At 41.0% G+C, this 20,450-nt stretch overlaps 1 protein-coding gene across 2 annotated transcripts; it reads right to left on the bottom strand.

The window, feature by feature from the left end:
* Window positions 1-1,624: 1,624 nt before the first annotated feature.
* ISOC1 (isochorismatase domain containing 1) lies at window positions 1,625-19,562 on the bottom strand. 2 transcript variants are annotated; one of them, XM_053567003.1, is made up of 5 exons: window positions 19,143-19,562; window positions 8,928-9,047; window positions 8,617-8,820; window positions 7,129-7,245; window positions 1,625-1,868 (listed from the first exon to the last, which is right to left on the bottom strand). In XM_053567003.1, exons 1-5 carry the CDS (start codon window positions 19,449-19,451, stop codon window positions 1,722-1,724), a joined length of 897 nt encoding a protein of 298 aa, XP_053422978.1. In that variant the 5' UTR covers window positions 19,452-19,562; the 3' UTR covers window positions 1,625-1,721. The 2 variants fall into 2 exon arrangements, with proteins under 2 accessions (XP_053422978.1, XP_053422979.1); XM_053567004.1 differs by lacking the exon at window positions 7,129-7,245.
* Between the last annotated feature and the right edge of the window lie 888 nt (window positions 19,563-20,450).

Raw genomic sequence — 20,450 nt, 5'->3', positions numbered from 1 at the left:
GGGGAAATGCAAAATGTCACGTCAGGCTCTACTGTAGACCTGCGTCAGAGTCAACATTTTATCAAGATCTTTAGATGATCTACATTCATATTAAAATTCCAGTAGCAGAACCATTAGGTTAAATTAATAAAAAGAAATTTTTAGAATGTAGAGAAATCTTTGATTCTCTGTTGACCCCCCCAAAAAAAATGTCTGGGAAGAAATATTCAATAAGAATGCTAGGTTGCCATTTGCTACCATTAACAAAAGAAAAAAAATCCACTCCTCTTAACTAATGAAGAAAACCCTTCGCCCCTCAGTAAAATCTGTCTCCACCTGCAAAGGGTTTTCCTTCTTTGACAATTCTCATGAGTTGAAAGATTATAAATGTCAAAATTATATTACCTTTAAAGAAATATTAGAATCTCTGGAATTATACCCGGAAAGCCATCTGTGAGAGATGGAATAATTTCATTCACAGAATACATTTTCTTTAATTACTTTAATATAAAAGACAGCAATGTTCCACATTTCACATAATATTAAAAAAAAGTGTAAAACCTTCTAATAAGTTTTTAATGAAAATAAATTTATTGAAGGGTAACAATGATCACAAATTTAAAACTACCAAGTCGGTACTGATACCTTTTGCATTAAAAATATTTGGAGGGTAGGTGGAAAAAAAGATAATGAAACAGAATGTGGTCATTTTAGAACTACATATTATCCAGCCTTTATCTTTTTGCTAAATCTGGTGCATAATAGAACATGTATTCCCAATGGTTGTAATGATACTCTACTAAAGTCATACTTCAAAGATGCTAACACAGTCCCCCACCAATTAGATGACAAATCCTTCCATCTGTTTTTAAAAATAAAATAAGCAATGGTCCCAGGAGTCTTTCCCTAGGTAAAAGATTCAGCTAAAAAAGAGAACATTAACAGAGAATTGGTGATGGGGACTAGAAGAAGAAAATCAGTATAATTAAGAAAGATGTAAAATTATTCAACATAATCTGATATGGTTAGATTAATGCAACTCACATAATAAATCAACAATAGTAAGTCCCACTGAAGAAACTGGGTAACACCATCCAGAGCCCGCTTTTTAAATTCACAAATAACAATCCTATTTTAATCAATCTATAAAGCAGGTAACCTGCGGGCCCACATGCCGATTTTGTAGACTTTTCTTGCTTACCTGTGGTGGGGCCATTTTTATTGCTCATCAGCTTTTGTTAGTTTTTGTATATTTAACACAGTGCTGCTTTTTCTGATGTACAGCAGAGATTTAAAAAAAAAGTTGGACACCCCTGCTAAAAGCACTAACTCCACATTAACATTATAACATACATCTAACAATGATACAAAAGCCAAATCATTATTGGTACTTTTTCTTTAAAGTGCACAATTTAAGAAAACTTCACAATAGTATCCACTTTTGAAAGTTACGAGAGGTGTATACAGTATAGACAGAACAGGCACCTTCATTGTAATGTTTTTTGTTTTTTTTTAATAAATAAAAGCACATTAACAAAAAAAAAAGGGAAGCAGCACCTGAAGCCTTTGACATTTGTTAACTAAATGCTGGTACTCGCACGGTCTAGCCAGTTAAGTTTCACTAAGAGGCGCAAAAAAGGAGCCATTTTTGACTTAACATTTTAATTTAGTAGAGATAAGAGCTTGTGTGGGCTTACAGTCCCGCACCTGACAATGCGTAGCATACCAGTCCTTCCAACGTCCTATACTTTGGAAAGCAGACCGGACTCTGGAGCACTCGCCTTAATTAGATTCTGAATTTCCTTGAATTTTGGATGGTCTTTGTCAGCCACCAGCTGCAGCAGGACAGCCTCACTTGTGGTTACTATAATCCCAGTTCGGGCAAGACGCTTCAAAAAAAAGAGTAAAGACAAATCAAGAAGTGAGCAGGAGAACGAACACTATCTTAAAACTGTAACAGTAAGCTGGGACACAGGAACTAGTGTCCTCTACTGAAATCATGGTCCCCAACCATTTAGCGATGGGGACAGATTTCAAAATGAGCCATACCACAAGTTCAATATGATTATTCTCAATATTAGTAAAATGGACTAGAAACAAGCAAAGAGGAAACAGGTAGCCAATGTTTGACCTGTATGTGCAGAGAGCAAGAGAATTATCAAGGCTAATAACTAAAACATGAGAGAGGACAGAGCCAGAGGAAATCACTGACTACTCAGATACTTCTAATTGACGCTATGTCCTAAACACCATCCGCAGATTTGTGCTTCACCTCTCACCCATTCATTCCCTTGAGTTACTCCTAAATTTATTACACTCTTTTATTTCTAATATTGAGCTAAAAAGGTGCCTCTGACCATATGTCCCCCCTCTGTAGCTTAGCTGAGCCATGAGATCATGATGTATATTGATATTTGTGTATTTATTTGTATTTGGTAGTGTATATTTATGCCTGGCATTCCTGGCATTTAGTAGCTATTTATTTACAAATATAGGGCAGGGTAATACTTCTAAAGCCCCATTAGCTGTGTTGTGAATATAATTGTAGCTGTCTACAATATTTCAATAGTAATTCATTATCCAGTTTTATATAACTGAATTTTTTAATGGCATTAAAACTAATGTAAGAATTAAAATAATTCTTAATTTCTTTCTGCCCCCAAACATCTGACCTAGAGCACGTGAGCCCTGTCTACCACTGCTGCTGTCTGAAATTGTTTAGAATCACCAAACGAGAGCATAACATTCAAGGCTGTGCAAAGTTTCACTGACAGGTCAAAGGATGTCCTGGCCACACTGCTCCGGTGGAGCTAAAGTAACTAAAGGGAGAAATCTCCAGGGCGGGAAGAGAGGGAGAAAGGCAAGGAGAAGGGAGGGAAGAGGACAAAGAACAGAGAGCAAGAGGGGCGGGGAGGGCAGGAGGAAGGAGGGAGCAGAGAATTCTACAGCAGAGATTCATCCCCTGGATATATTTGTTATCAGAGGGGAAAAACAGGCAAACTGTTATGACAAAAACATCCACCACAGAACCGTGAAAGAGGAAGTGGTTAGAACCATTCCTGAGCAAGTCAGAGGAGCAAACCTTGTAGCATCTGCATGGCCAGGACACCCCTACTGAGTGGAAACGAACCTCCCTTCAGATGGCCGGAGGTCAGCAACCCCAACCTTCCATTGGCAGACTCTTTCTTTCTATAAGCCTAACTTCCTTATCAGAAAGCAAATTGTACCTCGCTTCAACAACCAGTAAAGAAAAGAGTGCAAAAGTGCTAACCAGAACTCTCTAGAAGTGGAAAAACCACAGGGAGTTATGTGAAAGGCAGAGGACACGGCTATTAGTTTGGACAATAACTTACTAGGGTGAGTTATGCCCGAGTTTTTGTTAAGACATCTGGAAATTGTAATGTCCGCCTCCTTGCTTTTTAGTCAGCTATCATACTAAACCCTTTAAAAGGTCAAAAGATCACACATTTGTTTCACGAGGAAAGGCAGAGAATAAATGTAAGACACGTGCAGTGCAGGTGTGCGAGAACCGCACTGAACGTCCAGCCATGCAAGCCCAGCTCTCCCTCCGCAGGCCCTGCCCTCCCTCCTGCACACTATTGACTAAAGTGATTTACAACTATGGGATCTGAATCCGAGACCTTCACTGTCTGCGAAAGTGCTTTAGCTACACACTCCAACCCACCAACGAAGGTCAGTTCTCACGAATCTTTTTAGCTCCTTATTGAGGCAGGAGGAAATGAACTATGTTCCAAGATCTAAGAAAGAAAATTAGTGCTCCTGGGAGAAGCCTGTCTACCAGTCCAGCCTTCCCTAGGGCTCCACTGAGCCAACCCTGGTCCATTTACTCCACCAAGCCTCAGGGATGCTGAGTCGGATCGGCAGGGCAGAGACCGGGTGGGAATCCGTGACACGGAAATAAATTTTAGTAAAGTGATACCTACAAAATATTACTTAGTTCAAGATTGAGATGTAGCTAATACTGATTGGGTTTTAAAATAATCTAGCCAGGAACCTATATTAGGAGCAGGAGAGGCTTAGCAAAATAGCAAAGGTTTTAGATCTGGTTGGACCTTCCCACAGCGCCTGCCCTGCCCCAACTGGAAAGGGTGCCTGAGAAACAGCAGGAAGGAGCAGCAGCTTTCCCGACACACCTGGCTGGTTCCTACCCACCACCCTGACCATACTACTTCCAAACCCACTTTCTCTCCTGGCTTAAATGGGGGCAACAGAAATGCCTACTATTTAACGCAACTGCTACATGTACATTTGGCTTTTGAAGTTCTTCTCTCACACTCACAAAACTAGTCCAACTAGGCCAAAGGAAAAGAACGGTGGCTCTGACCTACAAACCCAAAAATGCAAGTGCATAAAGCCATAAAAGACTCGGAGGGGGGAGGAAAAAGACTAAACCGATAACATTTCCAAGGGCTACTAAAAACTCCCCAGACGCACAAGGACATCAAGTTCAAGAGAGGGTTTGATTATACATTATTCTGCATTTACTGTACAAGTATTAGTTGAAAGACACAATGCCTTTCAGAGGGCAATTGCTCAGAAAACATTCATTGAATGAAGCCCATGCCTCAGAGCCCGGCATCGTGAAGTTTCAATAATGCTAACTATAAATCTTATCAGTATAATAATCTTAACAGGCCAGATGGATAGTCTCTGGAATGAAACTGTTATGTTCTAAAGGCACACAGTAGAGGGGGGATGACCACCGTGCTATTTTAACTTTCATAGTTAAAACTTAACATTCCCCCAACCAGATTGAGAAAATTAAATCACCTCCATATCAAAAAAAAAAGATTATGAAATGAAAAATCTGTAATCTGGAGGGTTCTCCCCATCACCACCTGATCTCATCTACAATAATTTTTCCTTTCAACCTTGGGTCATGATGGCTGCTCCAGACCCTTCCAAATCTACCCCAGAAGACAGGCTTTTCCTTCCCTTTCAGATGTTAAGAACAGTCTCTTCTGGGTCTTGAAAGATACATGCTGATACATTTCTGGTAAGACTAATCTCACAAAGAGATTGTAACAAACAAATCTCACAAAGAGATTGTAACAAACAAAAAATTGTTTGTTTGATTGTACAAACAAATTGTAACAATAAAAGAAAAAAAAGCAGCAGCTAGCATTTCATTTACTGTGCTAGATACTATACTATCAACACATTATCTCATTTCATTCCCATAAAACTCCTATCATATTATTGTTTTTAACACTTCCATTTCACTAATGAGAAATATGAAGTACAGGGGTAACATCACACGTTTACAAACACCAGACCCTGCATTCAAACCCATATTATCCCCCTGACTGCCTGGACTCCCAATCCTTGCGATGACAGAGTGCCTCTCAAAAAACAAGACTGGATGGTAACTAGCTAACCATGTTTCTAATATGAGTCCTGCTGGAAGCCAGAATTGCCAATAATCAAAATGCTCTGTTAAATGCCATAATAAAGATGTGTCTAACAAACTTATGTGAACGTAGGGAGAAAAGCCCTTGAAATATCTTTACATGCAAGAAAGGTTTTAGGTTTTCCTTTCATGTTTTTTACTTCCAAAGTTCTGGACCCCAGCATTATAATAAAGGTTTATCTACAGATGACAGAGCTGCTTGCTGAGGTGGTGAGGATCTGACAGCAGACGTGTTTACATTCAGGTCACAGAGGAAACCTGAAAAGTGGAAGTTGGTTGACTCATGACTGTAAGCACGGCTTAAGGATCTTTGCTGAGACTTAGTACTAGAGACCACAGAATCCAATAGTCTAAATCGACTTGAAAATAATTTAACAAAGTAAATAAAATTATTTCTACCTGTAATCTCAATATAGCACGTAAGACTCACTGCTTCACTGCTTAAGGAATAATGAAAAAGGGACGGCTAACCAGGCCCTTGAAACAACCGCGGCTGCCAGCTACTGCCTGTTTCTGGTCAGCCGTCCCCCTGCCCTTTACTCTCCTCTTTCTCTCCTCTGCCAGCCCCTCCCTTTCTCACCAGCTCCCCCTCACAACCCTGGAGAACCTTCAGGCTAAAGAGCTGGTTTAGCAATCCCACAGAGAAAGCAGTTCACAGGCCAGCTTGTGCACCAACACTGGAGGATCTCCAAAAATAAAAATCCAAAAACCTGTTACTTCCCATTCTCAATAAAAATAAACAGTCAAAGAACTCTGTGACTAAATCTGTATGTACATTACTCTAAAACTTTTATAGGATTAGACTCAAATATGGGAGAGGGAGAGGGAGAGATCCATAACGAGGAATGAACGTTCCCAGGATTACTTGGTAGCTTGCTTTTTCACAGTCTTGGAACAGACATGCTCCAGGCAGACGGCTGTTAGGCAACAAGACAGAGAAGCCCTGACGGCGACACTGCTACAGGGGACACTGTGACACTGTGGTGTCAGAGCGCCGTGAGATACGTGTATATAGTGTCCACAGTCACTGACACACCTGCGAGTCCCAGAAATTCAAGTATGAAGAAACCTAACAGAGTTGTGCCCCAGTATCCATGAGCTACTAGTGCCAGGAACCCCCCATCCCTACCCTACTGCCAGGATACCAAAATCTGCAGATGCTCAAGTCCCTGATAGACAATGGCACAGCCTTCTGTACATTTTAAATCATCTCTAGATTACTTATAATACCGAACACAGCGTAAATGCTATGTAAATATGTTTACTGTACCTTTTTATTTATATTATTTTTATTGTTGTAGTGTTATTTTTGATTTTTTTTTCCCTGAGTATTTTTGACCCCCTATAGATTGAATCCATGGATGTGGAATCTGTGGATACCGAGGGGCAACTCTATGAGGTTGGGCTTAGCCCTACTCTGCCCTAGTTTTTGGCTAGCTCTTGGCTGAGTTAAGCTGAGTTAGGCTAAGCTGTTTTTAATGTGCAAACCTCTAACAGTTCAGGTTAGGCTTTGTGGAATACCCCTTAGTCTGTGTATAAAACTACAGTAGTTACAACAAAAGACGTAAAGGAACTTTTGGCAAATGGAAATCTAGATATGGACATGTGGTGTATTCGGTCTATAGAAATTACATCAACTTGAGGAGGTGGTCCACCGTGGAGCGTCTACTGTATTGGGGGAGCTTGACAAATCACCTATTTTCAAACAGGACAATTACCTCAAGAGCAAACACCCTGTCCATCATGCTCCTCGAGGAGGTGGCATCAGCAACGATATGGACCTCCACTCCTCGGCCAACTAGCTCCAGGGCAGTTTGCTGGATGCACACGTGAGTCTGGTAGGAAAGTGACAGTGACATGTGATAATACAGCAAACCAGAAGTATGTCACGAAGGTGCTGCAGCATAAAGCAGAGTGAGCGCCACAGATCTAAGAGCCCTTCTCGACATCTAGCTTGGCCTCTAACTAGCTAGCTTTGGATTATTCCTTTCTAAAATGAGACACGTCTGATATCAATGTTTCTGATAAGAGGGGCCTTAACTACGTTCTTAGAGTTTTGTGAGAAATGCTAAAAGATTTTTCTCTGTGTCATCTGGCTGACTTTCAGATGGCTGGCCACTACCACATGGTTTTGGTGCCACTTGCATTTATTTGGGTTTACTTCTGCATTCATAGCAAGAGCGCCACGTGAAAAGTGAGCCTGCAGCAGCGCAGACAGAATAGTAGAAAACTGAGTCGTGACAGGGCACCTGTCAAGGTAGGCCAAGTTAGAAATAACGTGCAACATCGAGAAAAAATACCCAGTTCACATCACCAGCAAATGTATTATGCAGTTCCCATCTTTGTGTTGTAACAATTCATTAACAAAAATAAGGAAAACATGTTTCAACAATAAATGAATTACATTTACAACCAAAGCACATTTCAATAATGCCACGCCAGCCAACCTTATCTTCACAAGAGTAGAGTGTTTTGGAAAATTATCAACTGACACTTCATTAAAATTAGCCTTGGAGGACTGCCCAAAGATAATTTTGATTAAGCATAAGGTCTAATTATGATGAAAAAGCAAAAAAAGTGCAGAGCCAGCAAAAGCATTTGCTATAACATATTCATACAAACAGGTTTCCTCTACACTGCCATTACTGAACTCAAACTACAGAAATATTTAATATACATCTATCTATACTGGCTATAATATCTTTTGACTTTTAAAACCTACAGCTAAAAAATCTACTTTGAAAATATCATAACTATTAACATAATATTATTTTGTTTTTATAATTTTGTTCATAATTTTTAAAATTTTCCTTTAATAGTTATTTAAAAGCTGGTAATATACTAACTAAAATCAGCATTAAGAATTCATGAGGTTTTTTTCTTATAAAAAGATATTTATGTAATTCAAATTTGAAGGTAATGAACTACACAACCTCTAGTGTTTTACTCACACAAATGTATGACCTACATGGAATCCTACCATAAAGACATAAAAATAATGCCTTGTTAAAAATATGTTCCAAAAGTAGTTAACAGCTATAAAGCACATAGGTCGGTGTCATGCAAATAGTGAACATTTAACGCAAGGTGAAAGTTTTTTATCATTATTACCACCTACCTGACATTCTTTATCCCAAATTACATTCTGGAAATATCCAGTTTTCTATAAAGCACATTGTGCTCAAAACTTAATAACAGGTACTTACTTCTACTCCAAATAACACCACACTCCTGACTCCAGGAATCTCCGCTAATGCTGCTTCTACTTCTGGTAATACCATTGAAAACTTGGTCTTTGGAAGTACCAGTTTTACACCTGTTAAATCGATTTCTTGAACAGTGCTTCCCAGACCTTTAGGGTACTGTTCCGTTACAATAACTGGAATTCCTAAAATCCGGGCCCCCTGCAACTGAAAAAAATAACCAAACACAAAAATAATAGCAATGTACATATATGTGCATATATAAATATACATCGTGCTTCAGCAAATTGGAAAAAATAAAAACACGAGCATACCAATCTTTGTCCCACGCTAATAATATCCCCAAAATACTTGATGGCTGGTCTGAACCTCTCCTGCATATCACAGCAGAAAAACACAGTACTTGAAGGTATAAGATTTCCCAGGGTTGTGAGCTGAAGAGAAAAGAAAAAAGAATGATTTAGCACTTGTTATAAAATGACATTTATTTTCAGTGGAGGTCACTAAAGGAAGAAAAAATTCCTATTGTTTGACCCAGTAATTGAATTTCTACAACTATTATGCAAAATAAAGTATCTGAATTACAAAAAAGAATTACCCCAAAAGATGTTCTCTGAACTGCTTTTAATAGTAAAAGCTAGAAAAAAACCAAGGGCCAACAAAACAGAAATTGTTTAATTTCAACTAATTAAAAAACACATATGTATATATGTTCTCAAAAAATTAATATCATCGGGTGGTGCCTGTAGCTCAGTGGGTAGGGTGCCGGCCACATGCACTAAGGCTGGCGTGTTTGAACTCGTCCTGGGCCAGCTAAAACAACAATGACAACTGCAAGAACAACAACAACAAAATAGCTGGGCACTGTGGGCGCCTATGGTCCCAGCTGCTTGGGAGGCTGAGGCAGGAGAATCACTTGAACCCAAGAATTTGAGGTTGCTGTGAACTGGGATGCCATGACACTCTACCCAGGGGGCCAGCTTGAGACTCTGTCTCAAAAAAAAAAAAAAATTAATATTATCTAAGAAAAATTATGTTTATAATGTAATACAACTACAGTATTTGAAAATATTAACAATGGTTATATAATTAAAAGTGTTGGTAATTTTTTTCTTTATACCTTATATTTTCCAAATGTTCATTAAATACATTTCCTGGATGTTATTTAAAAATGTTCCCTTTGTAATCCAAAACAAATGTTACGATGGTAAAAAAAAACTAAAATTTGATAAGAGCACTGCTTACAAGTACAAAAAGTAAAATTTAAAATAATCTGTGGCAGAGACAAGGGAACATAAAAATTAAACAAACAACAAAAAAATAGAAACAAATCCAAAGCAAATCCAGAACTGCTGCTTTCATCACGACAGAAATATTAAGATGTTGTTCTTAAGCATAACTTGTGGAGTTCAACAAATGCAATGAAACGAAATGCAAGCACGTTATCATTGTTAAATGAACTGCCTGTACTTCCAGAAGAAACCTAACTTCGATGACTGCACTCTTGGCGGGCGCCTGTAGTCCCAGCTACTCGGGAGGCTGAGGCAAGAGAATCGCCTAAGCCCAGGAGTTGGAGGTTGCTGTGAGCTGTGTGACGCCACGGCACTCTACCCGAGGGCGATAAGGTGACACTCTGTCTGTACAAAAAAAAAAAAAAAAAAAAAAAAAAAAAATGCAGTCAAGTAAGGCCAGCATGCTGGTTCATGCGTGCAATCCCAGCACTCTGGGAGGCTGAGGTAGGTGGATTGCTTCCACTCAGGAGTTTGAGACGAACCTGAGCAAGATTAAGAATCTGTCTCAAAAAAAAAAGTCAAGGAATTACGATAAACATTGAGTATTAGATTACCAAACTTCATATTAATTGCTGAAGTTGGTCTCCTAAAATAATCTGGGCCCAATATGGATCTACCAAATAACAACAAAATGAATATGAAAATTTAATTTCATTGAATTCTTTTTTTTTTTTTTTGTTTTTGAGACAGAGTCTCAAGATGTTGCCCTGGGTAGAGTGCCGTGGCATCACAGCTCAAAACAACGTCCAACTCAGGCTCAAGCAATCCTCTTGCCTCAGTTTTTCTAGGCAGTTTTTTAGTAGAGACCAGGGGGAGGGGAGGCTCTCGCTTTTGCTCAGGCTGGTCTCAAACTGGTGAGCCCAAGCAATTCACCCACCTCGGCCTCCCAGAGTACTAGGATTACAGGCATGAGCTACCACGCCAGTCCTAATTTCACTGGATTTTTAAAAAGTTCATGGTGAGGGGCGGTGCCTGTGGCTCAGTGAGTAGGGTGCCGGCTCCATATACTGAGGATTGAGCATTCGAACCTGACCCTGGCCAAACTGCAACAACAACAACAAAATAAAATAAAATAAAAGTTCATGGTGATATTCTACCTACCTCCACAAATTACAAAAAGATGTGTAAGAGGTACATTCTGATCCTGAATGAACCAGTATCTCTCCTCAGATCTCCCCTTTAATTATCCTGTCTTACACTCCCCTTCAAACCACCCACAGATAACAATTATTAACAATATTCTAGAGAAGTCTAATGGCCCAAAGACAAGGTGATGCTTTGCCACCAGCACAGCCACACACCCGGCCTTGTTATCTGTGCACGTGGCAGACACCAGGGAAACAATTACCACATGAGAAAAGAATCATTAAAAGAAATCTTTTATGCTTAATGACACACTATTCTAATCAGCTTGCACTTTATTTGATCTATGTCCTCGTAGGGACTCCGGCACTTTAATGTCCCTGTGGTACTTACTCTATAGATGTGTATTGATATAATATAAATAATGAAACATTAAATTCATGTTAGAATGTGAGAGCCATAGGTAAGTCAGTCTAACACTTTTCTAATAAAGAATGATTAAAATATTCAAATATCTTACATAGTCTTGTCATTTCCTAATTTTTTAATGCAAATGTCATGCCTCCGTTTTGGTCATTTTCAAAAGCACCGGGTATGATATACACATATAAGCATTGCCAGAAAGGCCAATTTTTGTGTATTTAGGATACTACTTTAACAATCACAATTTATTTATGACTGTGTATTTTAAATTGTCAGCAAACTTTACATCTTGGCTCAAAATCTACATGTCTTCTTTTTTATACATGTGATTCATGGGTTCCTTGTCATTCACAACGTGTTTAGGGCACACTGTATAAAGCAGTTTATACAATTGGCCTATGTTAAATAACACTAATGCAACTCGGCCAATCTCACCATTCTACCAGAGGTGGGAACCAGAACTTCTGCAGAATAAAACTCCAGGGTAGTTACATAAGTATACACTTGTTCAGAATTCCAGCTCTCAGATCCTATTTCACACTGTATTGACTAATTCCGCAAAATTCCTAAAGGTTTGGTTGTCTGAATTCTAAATTCACAAATGGTTACAAACAGCAGATGAGAAAAAGTAATTGCTGGGGGCAGACAACCTAATAGCAGCAAGAAATGACGGCTAACAGAGAAAAGATTCAAAACATAATAGCAACAGAATAAAACTCAAATGGTTCCACAGTCCAGGCCTCTGGTGAGGAAGTAACGAGCTGTTATAAATTAGGAAAACGTCATACCAGCACATTCATTTAAAAAATGTTTAATGATAATAGTATTTCAGAAGGACCAAACTGGTCAAAATATTTTTGAGTTGGGCCATATAAATCCTTAGCTACTCAGAAATCCCCCATGTGCAGAGTTGTGGCCTCCGGGAGTTCTCAGTGCTTGGTGCTTCCAGAAACCTCATTTTAGCTGTGAGGTGTCCTGTTCTGAACAGGGGACCACATCAGATAAATGTCCAATTAGACACAAACTGAGCAGGTCAGAAAACGCAGCCCTGAAATCCTCACCAGGCTGCAAAATCTTTCTATTACAGAAAAGCAACATCTATAAATTTTCAGTGAACAGAAAAGAAATCATACAGGCTACAGTGGAAGGGCTGGTTTATATGCAAAGACTGGTTATAATGCAGTGAGTCAAAAATAAATGCCTTACCTTTCATCCTCCGCACAGCCCTCGAACGTGGGGAGTACCTGTGTGAGGAGTTTAACTCCCCAAATTCTCCTGAACGCAGCTGCACTTAGTCATTTGCTTCTTAAGAGTGGAGAGGGGAGCAGTAACTTTACAGTGGAAAAACCTGGCTAACAGATCTTCAGTGATCAAGATTAATATAAATGATGCCATGTTGATAACATGTACCCTCGATATGATGCAATGACAATGACCATCAGGATCTTCCTCTCAAAATCCCACAGTCCCAGTCTGACCACAAGAACTACATCAGACAAATCAAACTTGACGGATATTCTACCGAAATGTCTGAATTACACCTCAAAATGGTCAAGGTCACTGAGAACAAAGTCTGAAAAATGTCACAGCCCAGAGGAGCCAGAGGAGACATGACAACTGAATGTAACTGGTTCTTCAAATAGAAAAAAGGAGATTTCGGGACAAAACAGTGAAATCTGAATAAAGTGTGTAGTTACTAGTAATGCACCAATGCTGGTTCCTTGGTTGTGACAAAGGTACCACAGTAATGTAAGATGTTATAACAGGGGAGCCTGGATACAGGAATACGGGAATTTTCTGTGCTATCTTTAGAGTACAGAATTTTCTGCACTCTATTTTCTGTGCTGTACTGTACTACAGTAACTTCACTGTAAATTTAAAACTATTCCAAAATTAAAAGGTTATTTAATGATATATATATTTTAAATGGCCTCCCTGTGCTATCATAGTTGGGGGAAAGATGATACTAATTTATCGTTCCTTGCAATCCAGAAAGGAGGTTTTGAGGCTACCAAAAGCAAACCGAAAAATTCTAACCATGTCTAACCGATCTGCCCAGTCCCCACCCCAAATCCACTTGAATTCCAACAGGCTGTTAAAATGATATAACTCTCTATAGTTCAGGAATTTTTATTTTAAACAACTAAAAATACTACCAGTAGTCAAACATTTATATGTCACAACTTCATGACAGCCAATCTGTCACAGCAAATAGAAAATGAACATGACCAAATTCCACCAGGAGTAAAAGTATATCAACTGCAGATAAATGCACGTTCAAGAAGCAAGAAGAAATTACATATGTGTATGTGTGCGTACCTATATGCCTTCATTTATCCATATCACTTCATATATTCCTCCACATACACATAATGAATACACAAATACATACATTTAAACATTAAAAAGTGGATCACCGCCAATGGCTTCCTCAACAAGCATTTAAGAGATTAAAGTACAATTTTTTCATCCACTTTCTTAAGAATTGTCACAGCCGAGATTTGACCTTCAGCTTCATATTCAAAAGACTTTCCATCACCTAGCCCCATTATTACCGTTACCAGGACAATATCTGCCCTTCTTCACCAGGACGTGTGCTCTAATCATTTTCCAGTAATGAGCACTATCTTTGTGAAGGGTTATCAGTTCCCCAATTACTTAGAACAGGCACAAACAGGGTGTCTGGCCTGGTTTTGTGATGAACTGGACATAAGTTCTATTTTCTCCATGAAAGTAATATGTGGTGAGTGATGTATTAAATTGTGTCCCCCCAAATTAATATGGTGAAGTCCTAGCCCCTAGTTCCTCAGAAAGTGATCTTATTTGGACAAAGGGTCAACATGGATATAATGAGTTAAGATAAGGCCCTACTGAGTAGAGTGGGTACCTACTCCAATGTGACTGGTGTTCTAAGAAGGAGACATACGGACAGGGAAAAACATATACACGGGGAGAATGCTTCCCGAAGATGAAGATGGAGACTGGTGACATGTCTAAGAAGCCAAGGAATCTCAAAGTTTGCTGGAGAGCCACCAGAAGCAAGGAGAGAGGCATGGAGCAGATCCTCCTTGCTGACACCTTGATCTTGGACATCTTGCCTTTTAGAACTGTTGGTTAAGCCGCTTAGTTTGTAGCACTTTGTTGCAACAGCCACCACCACCACCACCCCCCCCCCAAGCAAACTACTACAGTGCGTAATGTGTGTACCTTTAGGAATGATTAAAGTGCAGAACTCTAAATGTGATATTTAAAAAAATTTGGTACTCTATTAGAGTGACAAAACAGCAATGATCTGCTTGGGAGGGAGCCCAAATGAGAGTCTGGGGTATCATTTCATTCCGGAAGTGTTTCCAAGGAAATTGGATCACCACAGCTGTAGTTAAGGCCTTGCTCTAATGTCAACTCTCTTAAAACAAAAGTCTGTGTTGCAACTTCCCAGGTTACAAGGATGCCCTAAACAATGCAAGCTGGTAGGCATTAGAATCTGAGTCCAAATCTCAGTTTCACTCATTTCAATTATGTAAACTAGGATAAATCATTAACATTTTCAAATGCACTTTTCTTATCTATAACGTAACAAGAAAAACAGTATCTACCCCTATGTACCTCATAGGGCTATTTCAAGGATTAAATGAGCTTCACCTCATCAATCAATAAATGTATTAGATGACTGTGACATCCTTTATCTAGGAAACACTACACTCTACAACTTAGGATGTATTAAAAAACTTAACTCTAATGAGGCTGAATATTACTATTATGATCTTGTGAGTAAACATATAAATATATATAGAGAGAAATATTGTATAACTTGTTATGTTAAGATGATCTAGAATTAGGAAAGTAATTCATAAAATGAATTTCCAGATATCATCAAGACTTACCATGTTACCACAACACGATGTGTTACTGGAAAAACAGATTTGGGGCTTTTAAATTTAAGCTTCAGTAGAATATCTATTTTGCTCTTATTTTTACAACTTATTCACCATTGTGAACACTGATGTCACTGGCATAAGGTAATGACTCTGGCTTATCAAGTAAAGAATGAACTTTCTAACTCCTGAAGAGAAGACAGCTGTCCCCATCCATCTCAAGCCTGAGGATGAAAGGATTTCTTTAGACTGTGCCTCTGACTGGGGTGAAGGTGAAGCCAGGCAGAGCCCAGGAGCACAGTGACATCGGAGTCTACATTAGGATTTGTAAGCAAATAAATGAAAAAATATTTCAGATGCAGATCATGTCTCCTACTCTGCAACACAGTTTATTTATAGGTAGCCTCTTACAGATTCACAGGGAGCTAACGGTACATAATGCTTTGGGTATTATTCCAGAATGTTAAATTTTTTTAAAGTGATACCCTTCCTGCCCCGTGGATCAAACCAGTGGGGTAAAACCACACCACAACCTTAGGTTGGAGCTGTCTTTCTCAGTGCTCTGAGAGCACCTCATCCCACTCCCCCACCAGAAGCATCCCACTTCTGAGCCTTAGCATCCCACCCCCCAGAAGCATCCCACCTCTGAGCCTTAGCACCCACCCCCCCAGAAGCATCCCACTCTTAGCCTTAGCACCCACCCCCAGAAGCATCCCACTTCTGAGCCTTAGCTCACCTATCTGCTCCTCTGGTCACACTCCTGTGGCAAAGGTCCTGAAATCAAAAATCACCACCTTCAAACTAGCAAGCCACAGGCAGACCAGATTCCTCCCGCCTTCCTTCCCTTCACAACATGAACTCAGTATTGCAAGCTGTAAAACGTCCATGCCTCTATTTAAAATAATAGTAATAACAATAAAGTTCCAAGAAAATGAAAGCTGTTGCAGAATCCCCTTGCAACTAACCATTTCAAGAAAGCTACCAAAAGCTTCCCTCCTGGTACAGAGTAAAATCCCCTCATGGGTGGTATCCTTCACACAATGTCCATTTCCGTCTCTCTTCGGCTTAAGTCTTGATTTCCTGGGTCACAGGCTGGAAAACGTACTGGTGGTGGTATGATATCAAATTCACACTAGTTTCCACAGTTAAATGTTTCCATTAATTTAAACTTGGAAAATATCTTCTGAAAAATTAAAACTTATAAATCACAAAAATGACCTAATTTCCCACTGTATAATCTTCTCATTTACATTATTTCCCATTCTCAAAATTCATCAGACTTCAAGCATCTGACAAAGCGGCAGACACATAAACTATGCATGAAACATGAGCTAGGCCTTCAGCTACCTGAGCTGTCAGCAGACATTCAGACATTTTGACAGAATATTTAAGATAAGAAGACACTAAAAAGTTACCACAGTCTAACACTGGCAATGGGAGACTTAAAGTTTCCAGTTCCCATAGAACAAATAACTAACCACAAACGCAGTGTGGCGTAAGGAGAATAGAATTGAATTTCCTGTCTCTGTTCCAAGAGTACATACACAGGTGTGTGTGTATGTGTGTATGAGTGTGTGTGCTTGTGTGTCTCCTCCTATAGCTATAAACAGGTTATCAGAGGGTATAGAGTATGTATCCATACGTATCTTTACATTATCAACTTCTAAACAAAAGAGGTATCTGGCTGAAGTAAAAATATTATAATTAGTAAAATGGGATCATATAAAAATTACTTTTAAATAAAAGTATAAAGTGTAAAAATATTTAACTGATGCTTAACATTTCTTGTACTATTTGGTAAAAAAATATTTTTTAAAAAATGGACCAGAGTAATGCTATCATTATTAAACACCAACATAAAAAGTTAACTATATATAATCTCCTATACCAAGCAAAATACTCCAAAACCCACAAGTGACCAGGATTTTATATAATTCCTTTTGAAAATGTACATTTCAGGCATATACATTCACATTAATTTCTAGAATGCTTATTAAAAAGAGCTGTCAGACAAAGGCCTTGAATTTTTTTAAATACGAATATCTTACTCTGGTAAGGGAGGACCCTTCAGAGGAGGATGAACCTCTAGCTTAATATACATGTATTACTGTCTTAAGTAAGAGCCCTCCCACCTTCCCATCGGTATCAGAAAATGCGTCACAAATAAGTCTGTATCTGTATAGCTCCAGATCTTCACAGTTAATATTTGAATTCTCACCTTTATAAACGTATTTATCAAAGGTGCATCCAACAGCTTGAGTGTTCTGGCAGCAGTAATGTAAACAGACTGACAAGGAAGGCTGCACAGAGGTGTCAGACATGGAAACACTTGAACAAGGCAAAAAAGGGGAATGTTAACTAAGCACCTAAAAACCACATTTCTACATCTGGGTAGCAGGTCAAATCCTAGGGGATCAGATAACTCTGTCTACCCACTTCCAGGCCTTCCAGGGGTGGACAGTGGAATCTCACAGCCTTTGTCCTCGGAACACAAGAACTTTACCCAGGGGATAAAGTACCAGCTTTGGATGCTTCTGGGGTAATGGGAAACATCACCAATTCATCTGCTGACTACAGCTGAAAAAAAAACTTGTAAATAATCCTCAGAAAATGACAGAGTTAATTGGTACAAAAATATAGTTAGTGGGAATAAGATTTAGGGTACAGGGCAACTTTAATTCACAATAATTTACTGTACACTTTAAAATAATTAACAGAGTGGATTTGGAATGTTCCCAACACAGATAAAGGATAAATGTTTGAGGTGAAAGATATCCAATTGCCCTGATTTGGTTATTACATATTGTATGCTTGTGTCAAAATACCATGCACGCCATATAAATATGTACAATTACTATTACGGTACCCATAACATTTTTTTTTTTAAGAAAAAAATGACACTTTAGTATTAAAATCCCCTTTAACCATGAATCCCATATTTCAGTTTGGTTTCTAAAAAAATGGCTTATCGGTTTCTCAGCTAAAGAAAAAATATTGACATTGTAGTTCCCAAATTATACTTTATGTTCTTTCCTTTAAAAAATACAAATTCTCCAGCGAATCCTCTCATCTAATAAGAAGACGGGGATCGTCCTACCTAGTATTAGAGCACGGCTTTAAAAAAAACAAAAAACAAAAATAATGCCATTAAGTAATCCTCAGGTATGGTAACTTTCAGCCAGCAGGACCAGGAACTTACAGTCTAGCTTCAGTCGGGTATTTAAGAGGCTATTGGACTCTGGAGTCAAATGTCTTTTTCAGCGTAGGTGAAAATAAATGTAATCAACAGAATCAGTTGACACTTGGCTAAGAGCAGGCTAAGCAAGTGGTCATTTCGCTAAAGGTTAGGAGAATTGAAACCCAGGGACCTAAGAGCTTGGGAAGAGAAGGGGCAAAGGGTTTGACGCCTACAAGTTTCCGCAAGTGGTTAACACAACTCTGGGAAACAAATCTCGACACTGACCCTCCCCACCACCTCGAGATCTTTTTCCTTCTGCACCACCCACCACCCCAAAACAAAAACACAGCTACTACCGCACCGCTCTCCCGTTACGCAGGAGGCTGGGGCCAGCTCCCGGCACACAAAGCCGATGCCGGCGACCACGGACCACACACGTGGGGGAGATCGCGGGCGCCGAGACCAGCCGGGAGGCCCACGCCCCCGCCGGGCACGGCTGGTGCCCGTCACCTTTGGACTGGCGCGTTCCCCGAGGCGAGGGCGGGCTGCACGGCCCTTCCTGCTCAGCCAGGCGCGCAGGGCCCGGCTCCCGGGCGACGCCGGGCACCTGAGGAGCGCAGCGGAGGCGGGGACGGCACCGGGGAGCGGCGGAGCGCGCGGCCCTCCCGCGAGACCCACCTGGATCTGCAGCGGCACGAGGCGCACCTTGCAGCGCTCGCTCACCGCGAAGCCCTTGGGCAAGTCCACGTACTGGCCCCACTCCTCGGCGAAGAGCTGCACCACGAATTTGCGGTGCATGTCGATCTGGTCACCGTACAGGCTGAGGAACTTTTGGATGAGCAGCTCGTAGCCCGCGCCGTGCGGCACCGACGAGGGCCGCGCGAAGACGGAGAAGCAGAAGAGCACCGGGACCGAGCCCGACGGCGCCCCCGCGCCCACGCCGCCGCCGCTGGGCAGCGCCGGGACCGCCGGCTCCGCCGCCGCCATGTTCCCCCGAGCGTGTGCGAGCTACGAGGCCGCCGCCGAGCGCAGACACCGCCGGCCGCCGCGGCCCCGCCCCCGGCGCCGACAGCCCGCCCGCCAGCTTGGGAGGCGAAGGGGCGGGTCCCGACCGCCGCGGCCGGGGCTCGGCTCCCCGCCCAGGCCGAGGGCGGGCCGGCGCGGACGGGCGGGCGGAGGGGCCTGGGCTCGTGCGCACGCGACCAGCGCCTGCGCCCCCGGCCGGCCCCCTCAGATCCCCCGCGCGGGGCCCTCTCCCGCCGCCGCTCCGACGGCCCCCAGAGCTCCTGGTTGTCTCGCGGGGCGTTGCGCTTCGCCCGGGCCAACCCCGCTGTTCCTGCCTCGGTGCCCTAGTTCGCACCGGGGCTGGTGGCACCCCTCCCCGTCCGCTCGCCTTCGAACGATAGGTGTTGTCGGGGAGTTTAGGGTTGTGGCTGGGGTCACAGGGTTGCCAGGACCGGTCTGTCGAGATGAGTTACCTGTTGGCTTTGTGCAGAGACGTGCAGTCAGTCCTGGAGATGCAGCGGTGCGGTAAAACCAGAGGACGTGATAGGTACCCTGTGACCAGCCCCAGAATTTAACGCCATACGGGCCAGCCAAAGGCTCAAGTTTCGTCATTTTTCAGCCGCATAGAACACAATATCTCTAGTAATGAACTTGAGATTTTTGACCTCCCTTTATCTCAATCTAATCCGGAAAGACTTGGACTGGGAACTGCAAAAATACAAAGAAGCTTAGGAGCAAAAATCTGAATTGTATATTGGAACTGTGGATTTGTGTTTTTGAGTGAGTAAAGGGGATCAGCTTTGAATAAAACAGAGATCTGCCTTACGCACACTGCAAGGCACTACAGATAACTGGATCTGGAAAACCTTACAGTGCAAACAAAATTTCCTTACCACTGGGTTCTGGGAAGATAGGCAAGAGTCTAAACGTAACATTAGATTTTAGTTATTAGGGATATCCTCTTCTTAGCAATAACGTTTA

The sequence above is a fragment of the Nycticebus coucang genome, chromosome 17 (genome assembly GCF_027406575.1).
Source record: "Nycticebus coucang isolate mNycCou1 chromosome 17, mNycCou1.pri, whole genome shotgun sequence".
Classification (NCBI taxonomy): domain Eukaryota; kingdom Metazoa; phylum Chordata; class Mammalia; order Primates; family Lorisidae; genus Nycticebus; species Nycticebus coucang.
This window is presented reverse-complemented; position numbering and strand designations above follow the sequence as displayed.

Excerpts from the sequence above, each read along its gene's own strand:
- ISOC1 (XM_053567003.1), bottom strand. The coding sequence starts at position 19,451 with ATGGCGGCGGCGGAGCCGGCGGTCCCGGCGCTGCCCAGCGGCGGCGGC. Across the intron at positions 9,048-19,142 it reads TCGTGCCGCTGCAGATCCAG|CTCACAACCCTGGGAAATCT; the intron begins GTGGGTCTCGCG and ends TTTTCTCTTCAG. Across the intron at positions 7,246-8,616 it reads TGGTGTTATTTGGAGTAGAA|ACTCACGTGTGCATCCAGCA; the intron begins GTAAGTACCTGT and ends CTTTCCTACCAG.